Below are 16,229 nucleotides of genomic sequence, written 5' to 3'. Positions count from 1 at the left end.
AATAATAATAGTAACAATTATGGATAGCACTGTGCAGTTTGTCATTGACCTTAATATTATTATTCCATTCAGATTGAGGATAACCCAGAGATGCAGAGACAGACACATCACAGGGGTTTTATGCTTATTTTACAAGTAAAACCAAAGCCCAAAGAAATGTATCAAAAGTCATGTTGTTAATGATCAGGAGTGTAAAGACCCAACCTGAGAGGGACCCCCTTTGATTCTAATTCAGAATTTTCTCAGTATACTCTGTGGCTTCTAGACTTAACTTCATAGGAATTCAATTGACCTGAAATAATTAAATCTAACTAAAAGGGGTAGTTTGGTTTATTCTACTTAGCTAAAAAATTATTCTAGGTGATCAGAATAATCTCTATGTAAGAGCGAAGATTAAATCTTTAATAAGCTCTGACCATTCAGAGCTTCATACATGGCCCCTATAGCAGAATGGAAAAGTCACCAGCATTAGAGATTGTGCTGTAATTTAAAGAGAAGAAAATAGAAGTATGTACCCGTGGATTACTTAATAGGGCAACACTGGTCAGCACTGTTCAGTGTGGTGAATGAACCTAGTGTTAGCAGTTTGGAAGAAACAAGATACCTATTTTTCTGTGTAGTTTGTTTTGTTTCATTTCATTCTATCTCTGACTTCTGGCCCTGGCAACTGTTTTTTAAATAACAATATCATTTTTTATTTATGATGAGGACACGTTTCAATATTATTATTTTTATTTTTGAGGTACTGGGGATGGAACCCAGGGGCATTCTATCTCCAACCTACACCTCAGCCTTTTTTTATTCTTTATTTTGAAACAGGGTCTCACTGAGTTGCAAAAGGCCTCACTAAGTAGCAGAGTCTGTCCTTGAACCACAATACTCCTGTCTCAGCCTCCCAAATGCTAGGATTACAAGTGTGTGCCACCATGCCCAGCTTACAAGTTTCATTATTATTAAAGAACTAGGAATAGTGGAGGACTGTGCCTTCAGGAAGACTATGCCTGGCTTTTCCATTATTGTTTAAATTTTCAAAAATCAGTGTAGCCTAGAGGTAAAAAGCCCCTGGGTTCCATCCTCAGTACCACAATTTTCTTTTCAAAAATCAAAATAGTGTACGATAAGTATGTGAATGTGTGCACACATGGTGTGTTTGGTGTACTGGGGATTGAACCTAGGGATGGTCTGCCTCTGAGGTATAATCCCAGCTCTATTTTATTTTTATTTTGAAACAGTGTCATGCTAAATTACTACATGCTGACTTGGAAGTTATGATTCTTCTATCTCAGCCTTCCAAGTACTGGGTTTACAGTCATGTACCACTATGCCTGAGCATAAATTTATGAAACTGTTAATCTTATATTAAAATATTTAATGGGGAAGCTTCTGATTAAAAACCTTTAAAAATATCTTTTCTGTTGAACATAGCTAATTATTTAAACTGGATAGTAAATTTTGCTAAACAGATTTTAAAAATTGCACTCTGTGTGTGTGTGTGTGTGTGTGTGTGTGTGTGTGTGTGTGTTACTGAGGATGGAACAAAGGGGCTTTCTACCTCCGGGCTATATTCCAGACCTATTTTATTTTTTATTTAGAAACAGGGTCTCACTAAGTTTCTGAGAGCTTCACTAGGTTGCTGAGTTTGGCTGCGAACCTTTGATCCTCCTGTCTCAGTCTCCCAAGTACTGGGATTACACCTCATCGGACTTTAGATTTACTGATCCAAAATCTAGAATAAAGTTTTTCTTGAGAATTGAGAAGTGAGGGACATATACTTGTAAGAAATTGCAGGAAGACATAAAGTACACCTTTCCCCTACCTTACATGTGATGTTAATACTTTTACATGTTGTCTGAATGAATTGTTGCCTTTGAGTAAAATATTTCCTTTTATTACCCTTTAAAGTGACTTGATAGATTTGGGGGTTGTTGTGCAGTGGTGGAAATAACCAGACTTGGTTTCTTTTAAAATCAGAACAAGTGATACTGAATCTGAAACCAGGGGTTATATGCTGAATAGTTGAGATTCATGAACAGAAATACACCCAACATCTTCATCCAAGACAGACAGTCTGGTGGATTCCTGTGGACTGTGGACTGTGTGGTCTGTCTTTGGTATTCTTCACCTTCATTGCAAATGTCTTCTTGTATTATGCTGTAAGATTTATTAAATTGGCCTTCCAGGTGAACAACTGAAAATGTGCTTTTCCAACAGGTGAACCTGGCCTATGTGGAAGCTGCAGAGTGCTTTGCAGAACCTGTTAACAGGGAACCTCCTTCCAGAGAAGCTCAGTTACTGACTTTGCAAAACACATCTGAATTTGATATCCTTGTTATTGGAGGAGGAGCAACTGGAAGTGGCTGTGCACTAGATGCTGTGACCAGAGGTAAGTCTCAGTATGATGAATGTGAAATACAGGTATCATCCTCCTTCCACAGTATAAATACCAGCAGTGTATACTCCACACCAGGGAAGTCACATTCTGTTAGTCTTTCTTGATTTTCCTTTCTTGCTTCTTGAAGCACCTTCTCAATTTTTTAATTCTTTTTTACCTGTGTATGTGGTACAGGGGATTGAACCCAGGGACATTACCACACCCCCAGCCACATCCCACCCCTATTTTATATTTTATTCTTATTTATTTATTTTGAGGTACTGGGGATGGAACCAGGGGCACTCTACCTCACAGCTACACTCCCAGACCTATTTTTTAGTCTTTTATATTTGAAACAGGGTCTCACTGAGTTGCTAAGAGCCTCCCTAAGTAGCTGAGGCTGTTAACTGCAATACTCCAGTCTCCGCCTCTTGAATGCTGGGATTACAAGTGTGTGCCACCATGCCTGGCTTATTTTTTATTTATTTATTTTGCAGTACTAGAGATGGAGCCCAGAGGAATTCTACCTCTGAGCTGCACCTCCAGCCCCATTTTTTATTCTTTATTTTGAAACCGGGTCTCACTGAGTTACAAAGGGCCTCACTAAGTAGCTGAGGCTGTTCATGAAACCGAGATCCTCCAGTCTCAGCCTCCTGAATGCTGGGATTACAAGTGCATACCACCACGCCTGGCTATTTTTTATTTTGAAACAATCTCTTACTGAGTTGCTGAGGCTGGCCTAGGACTTGTGATCTTTTGGTCTCAGCCTCCTATGTACTGGAACATTCACTATTTTTATTGGTAAATTATGATTATATATAATAGTGATGATTTCATGTATGTATGAGCTGAATATGGTCTATATTTATCTGGGTATATCATCTGAAATCACACCTATGTCATTTTATTAAAATGAAATAATCCATTAAAATAATTCTTTTTACTTATATAGCCCTTAAAATCATCTCTTCAGTGACATATAAACTGTAGTTTTGGAAAGTCCAGTTATGTGCATGAATAAAGGCAAAGACTGTCTCAGTCACCCTGTCTGCACTTGGATGGCATTAGGAAAGACACGATGAAAGTTCCCTAAAAATGGCAACGTGACATGTAAAGAAAACTCATTGTGAAACACAGTGATCTTCTTACATGTGATCTTCTTACATGCCTCTGAGATTACTCTGGAGTTCAGAGTAAAGGGAGTCTGAGTACATATTCTTACTGAACAGATCAGTTATATCTCTCTTCCTTCTCCCTTCTTTCTTCTCTCTTTCTTTTTTCCCTCCCCTCTCCCCCAAATTTGGGCAAATTACTTCTCTCTCTCTCTCTCTCTCTCTCTCTCTCTCTCTCTCTCTCTCTCTCTCTTTCTCTGTGTGTGTGTGTTTAGGCAAGTTACTTAGATGATGTACTCTAAGGTACATCATCTTCCAATTCAGGAAGAAGACCTTCCTCTAGGCCTATTTTTTTTATTCTTTATTTTCATGCTATTGTATTACATGTAAAAACCATTCTTTTATTTCAGTTCTGTAAATATTCACTGTCTACTATATGAGTGGCAGTATGAAAAGTGCTAAAAAAGGACAAAAACATGACCGATAAATTTGGTATTTTTAGGTTGCTTTCAGTTATATAGTGCTCGTTTATATAGACCCACTTCTATTATAGAGAAGATGTGTCTTTCAAAAGGCTCTAGGACATTATGAACATGTCGAGGTAAGGGTACAGAGAAGGGTCAGGAGCAGGAAAGTTGCTGTATAATAGGTGAAATTTTAATAGGCAAATATTGCTTGCTGAAAGTGCTCCAAACTAGAGGAATAGTCAGGAGGGCCAGCATGAACTCTGTAGGTGGGAGACAGACGGTGCTTTAACTTGGAGTCCTGAGCCAGAGAGTGTGCATGTGAGGAGACCGTAGAGAGGCAGGGCTGGGTCTGGAGGTCCAGGAAAGGCCTGGGATTTTGTTGAAAGGCCACTTGAGATACTGAAATGCATTCAGTTTGGTGATGAAGAAGAGGTTGGTGATAAGGAAGGAGCACAGATGGGTACAAACTCTCAAGAGATCTGGACACAAATAATGAAAGTGGAGAGAGCCGGATGGTGCAGAAGAATGTAAAATGGGAGGTAGTACATCCAAGATTTCTTTCTTTTTCCCTTCCTTTTCTTTTTTCTTTTTTGTTTGAAGTACTGGGGATTGAACCCAGGGGCATTCTACCTCCAAGTTACACCTCAATACCTATTTTAAAAATTTCTATTCTTTCTTTATTTTATTTTATTTTATTTTATTTTATGTGGTACTGGAGGTGGAATCCAGGAGCTTTTCTACCTCCGGGCTATACTCCCAGACCCATTTTACACTTTATTTGGAAGCAGGGTCTCACTAAGTTACTGAGAACCTCACTAACTAGCTGAGGCTGGCTTCGAACCTGTGCAATCCTCCTATCTCAGCCTCCCAAGTGCGTGGATTACAAATGTGCACCACCATGTCCGGCTTCATTCTTTATTTTGAAGCAGGGTCTCATTAAGTTGTGGAGGGCTTTACTAAGTGGCTGAGGCTGGCCACGAACCTGTGATCCTCCTGCCTCAGCCTCCCAAGTACTGGTATTATAAGCATGCACCACCATGCCCGGCTTCTTCTTCCTTTTTTAAGATAGGGGAGACCTCAGAGAAAAGAAAGCCAGTGCAAAGGGAGAACCTCAATGTGTAAGTAATAGAAGGACAGCATGCAGACCAGAGTCTCGTGAAAAAGCAAGAAAAGGGATTTCAAAGATGTGTCTTAGTTTTGGCAGGAAGATGAGGTTTATTTCTCAGAGACAGAACAAAAAGGTAAAAATTCTAAGATATATAAAGAAAGGGAGCTTGCATGTGAACTATTCTTAAATATAGAGCCCAAATGTGACATTTTGTTGAATATGGTAGCACATGCAGTAACCTGTAATCCCAGGACTTGGGAGGCTGAGACAGGAGGATAACAGTTTTGAAGACAGCCTCAGAAATTTAGTGAGACTCTCAGCAACCTAAGTGAGTCCCTGTTTAGAGGTACCATGAACCTGGGTCAATTCCCAATCCCCCCACCCCCATGTGATGTGGTGGGAGGAGGGGACTTTAGTATAAAAAATATCACTACCTTAGGGAGAATGTAATAGAGAACAGAGATTTATTTGTTGAGATTGGAAAATGTAGATTTGTAGCTGGTCCTGATGAGGCTGAGACAGGAGGATTGCACCTTTGCTGCCAGCCTCAGCAATATAATAAGCGTCTCAGCAACATAACAAGGCCCTATTCAAAACAAAAAATAAAAAGGCCTGGCAGTATAGCTTGTAGGTAGACTGCTCCTGGGGTCTATCCCCAGTACCACACACAGGCAAAAGAAAATGTAGATTTATAATCTGTGTGTGTGTGTGTGTGTGTGTGTGTGTGTGTGTGTGTGTGTGTCCAATATTCCTGGGAGTAGAGGAAGAGAAAATAGACAATAGCATAGAATTCAGAATTGAAAATTCAGAATTTCTCATTGAGTATCAATGAGAAGTGAATCCGTGGAAGCAGAGGAAACGGTTTAAAGGTAGACTCAGAGCTGAAGGGGTCGGAGGGAAAGGGAAGCTGGGAAGCCAGGCTCCAATGAAGGCTAGGATGGTTTAAGGACTGTGAGAGCAACAATAATAAGGCATTCATGCAGTCCACTTATTCCTCTTCTTTTGAAAACTCTCACCCATGTTTTGTGTTCTTTTCTGTTTTCGTTCTAGAGATTGAACCCAGGCACATTCTACCCTCGAGCTATACCAACAGTCCTATTTATTGTGACACTGGGGATTAAACCCAAAAGCATTCTACCTCTGAGCTATACTCCCAGCCTTATTTATTTATTTATTATTTATTTATTTATTTATTTATTTATTTATTTATTTATTTATTTATTTTTGTGTGTGTGGTACTGGGGGTGGAAACCAGGGGCTTTTCTGCCTCTGGACTATACTCACAGACCTATTTTATACTTTTTTTGGAAACAGAGTCTCACTAAATTGCTGAGAGCCTCACTAAGTAGTTGAGGCTAGCTTCGAACCTGTACAGGAATTATAGGTGTGTGCCACCATGCCTTACTTTTTATGTACTTTCCATATATCTTTTAAAAACACAAACAAGCTGAGTTTGGTGGCACACACCTGTAATCTCTGTTCTTGGAAGGCTGACACAGAAATATTGCAGGTTCAGAACAGTCTCAGCAACTTAGCAAGGCCTTCAGCAACTTAGTGATGCCCTGCTTCAAAATTAAAAAAAAAAAAAAAATTAAAAGCAAAAAATAGGGCTAGAATGTGGCCTACAGGTAGGATGCCCCTAGGTTCAATCACTACTACTAAAATAAATATATTAAATAAAAGTATAGACAAATGATATAGTTTTTTTTTTTTTTATGTGTCTGAGGATGGAACCCAGGGACATTCGAGCTCCAGCTACACCTCTGCCCTATTTTTTCTTTAATTTAAATAGGGTCTCACTAAGTTGCGGAGGGCCTCACTGAGTAGCTGATGCTGTCTGCAAACTGCCATCCTCCAGTCTCAGCCTCCTGAATGCTGGAATTACAAGCGTGCACCACCATGCCCGGCTCATGTAGTTATTTTTTATTTTGGGGTGAGGATTCTGGGAAATGAACCAAGTGTGTTCTATCTCAAAAATATACCCCCAGCCCTTTTTACTTTTTTTTGAAGCATGATCTCTCTCAGTTGCTGAGGCTGGCCTGGAGCCTTAGACACTTGTGTTGGCCTTCCCAGGACTGGGATGACAGTCACGCACCACCACTTCTAGCATAATTGCTCTGTGACAGTATGTTCCTTCGAAACATTAATATATTTAGTCAACTTTATATGTATGTAGTATTTACTCCTTTTAATAAAAAAATCTCCATTTTATTTATTTTCAGTCAATGGATGAATATAAAAACTCTTGGGTTTTTTTAGTGCTGAGGATTGAATATGCTAAGCATATGTTCTATCACTGAGCTATATCCCCATCTCAGCTTTTTTTTCTTCTATTTAAAACCATGTAATTTATGAGTCAAGTACTGAAGCAGCTCTGAGAATACAGAAACTAATAAGATGTGGCCTTGCCCTCAAGGAGCTTAGTTTATCAATTTTTGTTAAACAAAGTTTTTCTTTGAGCAGTGAGGGGATTTAGTAGTGTTCAAGGTATTAACTAGTACAATAGCACATGACTACCCAGCGGTGATGATGATAACAATTTTTTGTTTGTTTTTGGTGTTGGAGATTGAACCCATGGGTATTCTACCTAAGAGCTCCACCCTTGCCCTTTTTATTTTTGAAACAGGCTGTCACTAAGTTGTTGAGGGTCTTGCTAAATTGCTGAATGGACCCGAACCTGTGATCTTCCTGTCTCAGCCTCCAAAGTACTGGGATTACAGGATATTAATGATTATGATAAGAGTTTCCAGAGTCTGAATGTTGATCAGATTTAAAATTTTTGTAGTTAATAACAAGTAAAGTGATATATTTTTTAATATTATATAACATTTTGCTGTTGTCTTAGGATAGCTGCTTGAATATTTTATTTTATATTTACATGGAATTATGATTCATAGAAGGGATGAACAAACCCTGGTTTGAATTTTTTTTATTATACTGGTAGCTCTCTGGGTGTAGTATTTATAATTAAAATGCATAAAGAAATGCTGAAGATAATCTATATTTATCTTTTTTTACTCCAATTTCTGGTCATATCAGTAGCCCTCTGAAGTGTGAAATAATCATGGGCATTTGGTTAATGAATTGTGCATTGTTGCTGTTCATTCATGGAATTTGCTCTTTTATTATATTTGATGCTTCACTTAACAACAAATTTTGCTTTCTCTGCGTTTGATATGTTTTTACCAAATTATTCCTGATTGTATCCATTAATCTTTAGTCACATTTGACAAAAATAAATTACTGTGATCTTTTAAAGTTACCAGTAATAATTAGATTTTTCAGGACATCAAAGTTTTGGGGGAGCCACTAGATGTTAAAGGGCTTGTAGAAGAGTGTTTGCACAAGCTTTTTGATGAAACAGTGTGCCCAAATATAATTTTGGTAATGGAATGATGAAGGCTCTAGAAGGAAGAGAAGAAGTTTTGGCATCTTCATAGTGAATATTTATTTGCATTCACATCATTGGCTTTTTTCAGCAATCAATTTTCATTTATTTCATGTGGGAATATTATTTTATAATATGAACAATTCTGCTCACGTTCTCCTGTAGGTCTCTAGGATCAATAGAAATTTCTTCACCATTTAACACCTCTGTGTCAGTTTCTGGGCAAAGCCCAGCCCTGAAGCCCAGTGTGGGCGCTTTGCTTCCAGAGGAGGCAGGGATGAAGAGACTCTGATAAATACATTCACTCCTTCGGGGTTCCCCAAAGGGCTTTCTTTAGTTCTTTACGTTCATTCATGTGTTGTTACTGTATGTTTTCCAGAGTCATCCAGTGCATTTTTGGTTTAAAATCTGATTTATAAACTTAACTTTTATAGCTGCAGTTTAAATTCTAAAGAAGTCTTTTTGCAAGAGGAAAACATTACTGTAATTCACTTATTTAAAATTGTATACATATTTTTAGTTTATAAATGGTGGTTTGGCCGGGCGTGGTGGCGCACGCTTGTAATCCCCGCACTTGGGAGGCAGAGACAGGAGGATCGCGCAGGTTCGAAGCCAGCTGCGCGCGCTGGTTTAGGAGACCCTGTTTCCAAATAAAAATGTAAAAATAGGTCTGGGAGTGTAGCCCAGAGGTAGAAGGGCTTCCAGGAACCCCAGTACCACACACACACACACACACACACACACACACAAAAAAAAAAAAAAAATGGTGGTTAGCTGCAATTCTTGAAACTCACCATAATTCTTTTATGTCTAAGGCCATATAGCATGATAATTAAGGACACAGGTTTTGGAAGTAGTCTTAACTAGTATGAAATCTTGGCTTCCTTCCTTGCTTAGCTCCATGGACTTTGCAAGTATCTTAACCTTCTAGAGAACCTCAGGTTTTTCAGAAATAGAAGGACAATAATAACTCTCTTCTGCAAATAAAGTTTTTGGGAAAGGGAGGAGGTTGTGCACTGCAGAAAAAAAAATGCAGAGAAGAGAAAGCTTTGGGAACAGTGTTCTGAGAATTACAGGCCTTTCCCTCGGCGCTCTCTGTCCCTTTTCCATGAGTGTAGGGGAGAATCCCACTTCAGGTGAGAACCACAGAAAGTTTGTTTTTTGCTAGTACTACTGATTACACTAGATTGCAAACCCCTCTTATAATTTGTCTGAAAATCCAACTAATTTTGATTGATATACTGATTTCCTTTGGCAGGGAGTAAGTTGGGGGTGACTTGAGAAACTGTACTAAACTTTGCCCTGGAGAAACAGACTTGTGAGATTTATTAGATTAATTTTGAAAAAGAGTACTGATAAAAGTAGAGCTCCATCAGACATAAAGTGTATTCTAAAGCTATTTTAGTTTGGTAAAGGAATAAAGAAATCATTGTAACAAAGCAAAAGTCTAGAAGTAGATGAACATACATAAAGTTTAGAATATGGTTGATAGCATTTCAAAACTGTCATTATTGATTACTTAATAATGTTGGACACTGGATATGCCTGTAATTCCAGTACATGGAAGGCTGAGACATCGCACGTTTGAGGCCAGTCTCAGCAACTTAATTAGACCCTCAGCAACTTAGAGAGACCCTGTTTTAAAATAAAAAATAGGGCTGGATGTCTAGCTTAAAGGCAGAATGTCTCTGGGTTCAATCTCTAGTACCAAAAAAAATTGTTGAAATATCCACTCTCACCCGTGTGTGTATGTGTGTGTGTGTGTTTGTGCATATGCATATGTATATACCTGTATTTATATATGAATTCTATTTGTTATTCTATTTATGTGTTTTATTTAACAATAAAACACCACAACACTATTAGAAGGAAGTTTATACCAATTTAAAAACATGGATTAGGAATGATGTTTTTAGTATAACACTGAAAAACCCACAAGTAGTCTTCTAATTTGATTTCATAAATATTAAAATTTGTCTATGGCAAAAATTAATAAAGTAAGAAACATGGGAAATTTGAAAAATATTTATAATTTACCAATCACAATGCTTGTTTCAAGTGTTTTCAACTTTTCCATATTGTCTTCTGATTGCATTTATTTATTTATTTATTTATTTATTTATTTATTTATTTATTTATTTTGGTGGTACTGGGGTTCCTGGAAGCCCTTCTACCTCCGGGCTACACTCCCAGACCTGTTTTATATTTTTGAAACAGGGTCTCTTACGCCAGCGCGGCTGGCTTCGAACCTGCGCCATCCTCCTGTCTCCGCCTCCCAAGCGCAGGGATTACAAGCGTGCGCCACCACGCCCGGCGCTCATTATTTTTTATTTTTAAGAGACTCTTAATAGGTGAATGTAATCCACTTACACTGATTTTGATTCCATGTGCATTTATTTTGTATTTTCTTAAATTTGCATCCTTTTACTTTTCTTCTTTGTTCGTTATGTTCTATGTCTTCTATATAAGATGTTTCGTGTCATGCTCTATTTCCATGCCCTCACCTTTGTAGATGCAGTCACTACTACCCTCAGGTACCATCAGGGCTTTTCCTGGAAGCAGATTCAGGCTTCTGACCTGTGTTGATCTTGTGGAACCAGCAGATCATCTGCCGAGCAGCCTGTGCCTTGGCTTTGGTGCTGATGTTCAAGCTGTATCTGTCTTCTTCACCCTAGCCATGTCCTGACAGACAGTCCTCATCCCCAGACAGTAGACAAGGGCAGCTTGTCAATCTCCTTTTGCAAGAAACTGAGTCCTCCTTCAGTGCCTGCATTCCAGTGTTCATCGGGCTTCCTTACCTATCCTCAGAATGGAGAATTGTGTTCCTGTTACCCTCCAGGGGCCAATATCTTGGTTGACTCTGCCTGTTTCTAGATCCTGAGGCCAGCAAGACAGAAGCCTTTGTCAGTACTCTGCTCAGCTACATTTTTAGTCCATGAACTTTATTTTTAAGTCAACCATGTTCTTTAATGTGGTATAAATTTGGAGAAGAGGAGTTCAAAGCTGGGTGTACAGTGCCATATCAATCACAATTTTACTTATAGTAATACTTATTCATTTATTTATTTTTGTGGTACTGAGAATTGAACCCAGGGGTATTCTTCCTCTGACTTATACCCTTAGCCTCTTTTCTTTTTTCTTTGAAACATGGTCTTGATAGGTTAATGGGCATCTCACTCCTTGCTAAGGCTGTCTTCAAACCAGCAACCCTCCTGTGTCAGCCTCCCAAGTACTGGGATTACAGCATGTGCCACTTTGTAGTAATATTTATAATGGTAAAAAAGCTGGGGATTAGTTTAATAAATTGGAGTATATTTAGTTACTGGAAAGAGGTGGACTTAAAAGTTTATGGAGAAAATGGCTGTGTTATAAATTAACAAAGTGAGTTGTGAAGAATGTTAATTTTTCAGGCAAAATGATATACAGGTTGTATCATTTCATAAGCAGAAAATTTGTTTATATATACACACATACATACATATATGTGAAGCACTCAAAATAATTAATTTTTATTATTTCTGGATTTTGTAAGTAGGAAGCCAACAAGATATTTTCATCTTCCTTTGATGTAGCTTAGATATTCTTCCTCTCTTTGAACATTGGCTATTGTTTATTCATTTATTTATTTTTTATGGGTCTGGGGATTGAATTCAGGGTCATTCTACCTCTAAGCTTTTTACCCCAGCCCTATTTTGTTTTATATTTAGAAACAGGATCTCGCTAAGTTGCTGAGTCTGGCTTTGAACCTGCAATATTTCTGTCTCAGCCTCTCAAGAACTAGGATTACAGGTGTGCATAAAATTGAACATTTGCTATTTTTTATAATAACAAAGAAAAGAGAGAAAACTAGCCACTCTTATTCCAGAAGCAGTATTTATGTTGCAACTTAATACAGGTTTGTCTCTCTTTGATAATCAAATGTGCATTTAAAGAAGAAAAGGTATGTGAATGATAAAATCTACCTTAACCTAATATCTTTATTATTAATTCATCCATTTCCTAATGCAAATGTAGAAATACTTATTGGAACAACCAATTTCAAATTTCTATAAAATGCTAACATTCACTGTTAGAAAATGCTGAGCAAAGTGCAGGAACCTGATTATGGGGATTAACAAGCCAGGATGACTTTGCAGCTCTACAGTGGTGTTATTTTTTAAAGAAATTGATCCTTTCGTGAAAGGTTCAGCCTTTGGGTTAGGCCTTTTTTCTTATTAGTGGCAGTGGCTGTCTGAAATCCAAAGTTAAGTGCCCAAAGCTTTTTAACCTTTCTTTAAATTGTATCAGTTTTTCTTCATGGAGCATATGGACTTAATACTATGCTTATGGTGATGTGCAGATTATCCTAAGTTTTCTGATTTGTGTGCCATTCTTGGGGCCTCTGATAGTTATTGCATAGTTATTACTCTTGCCTTCCAACTTAAAAACACTTCAATGACATTTATGAAATTTTATCCTAATGAAATAATTAAAGATACAAGAACTTTAAGTGAAAATACAATCTTGCAGTACTGTCTGTAATGGCAAAAAAGAATAACTTGAATATTGAAAAATAAGGAATGAATAAATAAATCATGGTAAACTTTTAATGTAGCACTATCCATGCTTTCAAATGACATTATAGAAAAATATTTATTGATGTAGAGAAATGTTTACAATAAACAGTGTCAAATTAAAAAAAATCTTAGATATACCATATGACCTTATTTTTATAAAAGTGTACATATGTGATTATATACATGCATAGAAAATGTGAACATTTAAACACCCAAATGTCAACTGTGGTTATCTCTGAGCAGTGTAATTACAGGAGAGTTTTATTTTGTTATCTTTGCTTCTCTGCATTTATTATATTGAGCATGTTTTCATGCATAATAAGATAATCAGTAAAAGGTATTAAAATATACTTCTGTTCTATTCCATGTTGTGAAAGTTAAATGTCGTACCATTTCTCCCCTTAGATTGTAATTATCTGTCTATATTCATCCAACTGTCTTGATCCATAAATTGGTTTAGTTGAAAGTAGCATGACAGTCTCACTCAGGTCAGAAAAGACAAAGCTATGAACAGCTGTGCTTAGTCCAGACCCTATACCCTGCCCAGAAATCACAGTTTTAGCTTGCTAAAAGATGGAAAGATGAGTGAAAAGGAGACTTCAAAGTGACTATTCTTTTACTATAACTAATCTTGTTCTCTGTATTAAAATTCACCATGGGTGTTAATATTTTATCACTATTATGAAATTCCTGAGACTTCTAAAAGTAATAAATAATAAAAACAAAAATAAAATTTAATAGCCAGTGCAGTGGTACACACCTACAATTCCAGTACTTGGGAGCCGAGACAGGAGGATAGCAGATTCAAAGCCAGCCTCGCCAATTTAGCAAGAACCTATTTCAAAATGAATATAAAAAGGGACATGTAGAATGTCTCTGGATTCAATCCCCAGTACCAAAAAAAGATGAAAAAATATATAATAAAAAGTAACTTCTAACAAAAAAGAAATCCACAAAATATTCCTCATGATTTTTTTTCATTTATTTATTTATTTATTTTTTGTGATGCTGGGGTTTTAACCCAGGATCTCAAGCATGCTAGGTAAGCACTCTTCTGCTGAGCTATGTCCCAACCCCTCTGTGTAAAACCTTAAACTAGTTTAGTAAATTGTTCTAAATGCACAGCAAGGCCAGCCCTTCCTGCCTGGGTGGGGAAGTCACTTTTTCTATTCTGAAGGACAGTATTCACCAGCTTCTTCAAATACATAGCAACATGAAGTTGTTTGAATTCTGAGGACATTATTTATGTCTTTAAAACTTAATTGTTTTATGTAAGAACACTGAATATGAGCATTGAATTATACTTAAAAATACAATTCAGTGGGCGAGAGGATAGAGTTTCCTTACTTAAACTAAAAAACTAAGATTTTGTTTTATTTTATTTATTAATTTATTTTTGCTGTACTGGGGATGAAACCCAGGGACATCCTATCTCCAAGCTACAATCCCAGCCCTATTTTTTATTATTTATTTTGAAACAGGGTCTAACTGGGTTGCAAAGGGTCTCATTAAGTAGTATCTGAGGCTGTCCTCGAACCACGATCCACTGTCTCATCCTCCCAAATGCTGAGATTACAAGCATGTGCCACCATGCCTGGCTTATTTATTTATTTATTTATTTATTTATTTATTTAGTGATACTGGGGATGGAACCCAGGGGTGTTCTACCTCTCAGCTACACCCTAGCCTTATTTTTTATTCTTTATTTTGAAACAGGGTCTCACTGAGTTGCAAAGGGACTCACTAAGTAGCTGAGGGTGTCTGTGAACTGAGATCCTCCTGTCTCAGCCTCCCAAATGCTGGAATTACAAGGGTGAGCCACCACACTAGGTTGAGAACTAATATTTTAGATCGGTACATCTTTCTTTCCTTTCCTTTCCTTTCTTTTCCTTTCCTTTCCTCTTTCTTTCTTTCTTTCTTTCTTTCTTTCTTTCTTTCTTTCTTTCTTTCTTTCTTTTTCTTTTTTCTTTTTCTTTTTTTTTTTTGATGGCACAGGGAATTGAATCCAGGGATATTCTGCCTCTGAACTACACTCTGAGACCTATTTTTTTTTTGTTATTGTTGTATTGTTTTTAAACAGGGTCTCACTAAGTTGCAATGATACTTTCTAAATTCCTGAGGCTGGTCTTGAATCTGCAATCCTCTTGTTTCAGCCATCAGTACTTCTTGAGGAAATTGCCCCCCCCCAAAAAAAAGATAACAAAGCCACATATGAACATCAAAAAAAGGCCTCTTAAAATTTTTTCATTTTCATTTCAGTTGGTTAGTCAGTTGAGAAAGTTAGAAGAATCAGTTATAACTTCTAGTAATGCCTTGATTTTGTGTTACTTTCCTCTTTCCTACTTCTCTCATTCTCATTCAACAAAAATGAGAAATCCAGAACATCTAATACTGGAAATACTGGTACAGTATTTGGAAATTGAAAATAATGGTATAAAACAACAACAAAACCAGGCTGGTTTTACCAAAAGGCTCATTTTAATTTTTGTTGCTATTCACTAGGAGTTTTACACACACACACATACATGCGAATAACTTTTTAAAATGTCCAGTACTGGAAAAAAGCAGTTTTGAGAACTTGAAAGTGTTAGCTCTCACTTAAATATCTTGAAATATCCTTCTGGGATGGCTTTCTAATTCCTAGAGTAGTTCTCACATCGAGTCCATTTGGGAAAGGAAAAAACAGCACCCTGAAAACTCAGCCCAAAAACCTTCCCTTCACAATCACCCTCTATTACCATTTTGTGCCTTATGGCTGGATTCTTTAGTGCCCCTCCAGCTGTATGACATGGGTCCCCTCAAAAGTCTCCTGCCTTCAGCCCTTCTTTAGCCATGTCCCTGCTCCCCAGAGAAAACCTTCTGGAGCATTAATAAGATCTCACAGCTTAAAACACTTTAAATGGGAGCTGGGCATAGTAGCCCATTTCTGTAATCAGTACTTGGGAGGCTGAGACAGGAAGATCACAAGTACAAGGCCAGCCTCACCAACAATTTAGCATTCCTCTCTTCTTCTCTACCCCTCAGTGTTTTCTAAAGACCTTATTCACACTATTAAAAACTCTCAAATTGGTGGCAATTATCCCTCACACAAGTAATTTTTTTTTTTTTTTGTAGTACTGGGGATGGAAACCAGGGGCATTGTAACTCCGAGCTACACCTCCAGCCTGATTTTTATTCTTTATTTTGAAACAGGGTCTCACTGAGTTGCAAAGGACTTTGCTAAGTAG

General features: G+C 37.4%; 1 protein-coding gene across 1 annotated transcript in view; it reads left to right on the top strand.

Moving 5' to 3' along the window:
* Window positions 1-16,229, top strand: part of GPD2 (glycerol-3-phosphate dehydrogenase 2) — a gene marked incomplete at both ends in the record, with an annotated part of 98,045 nt that overhangs the window by 18,500 nt on the left and 63,316 nt on the right. The window contains one exon of the mRNA XM_080690136.1: window positions 2,212-2,383. Coding sequence (XP_080546262.1) covers window positions 2,212-2,383 — 172 coding nt within the window. The remainder of the gene's footprint in view (window positions 1-2,211; window positions 2,384-16,229) is intronic.

The sequence above is a fragment of the Muscardinus avellanarius genome (genome assembly GCF_963383645.1).
Source record: "Muscardinus avellanarius genome assembly, chromosome: 2".
NCBI lineage: Eukaryota > Metazoa > Chordata > Mammalia > Rodentia > Gliridae > Muscardinus > Muscardinus avellanarius.
Note: the sequence above shows the minus strand (reverse complement) of the source record. Positions and strands in the feature narration are given on the sequence as shown.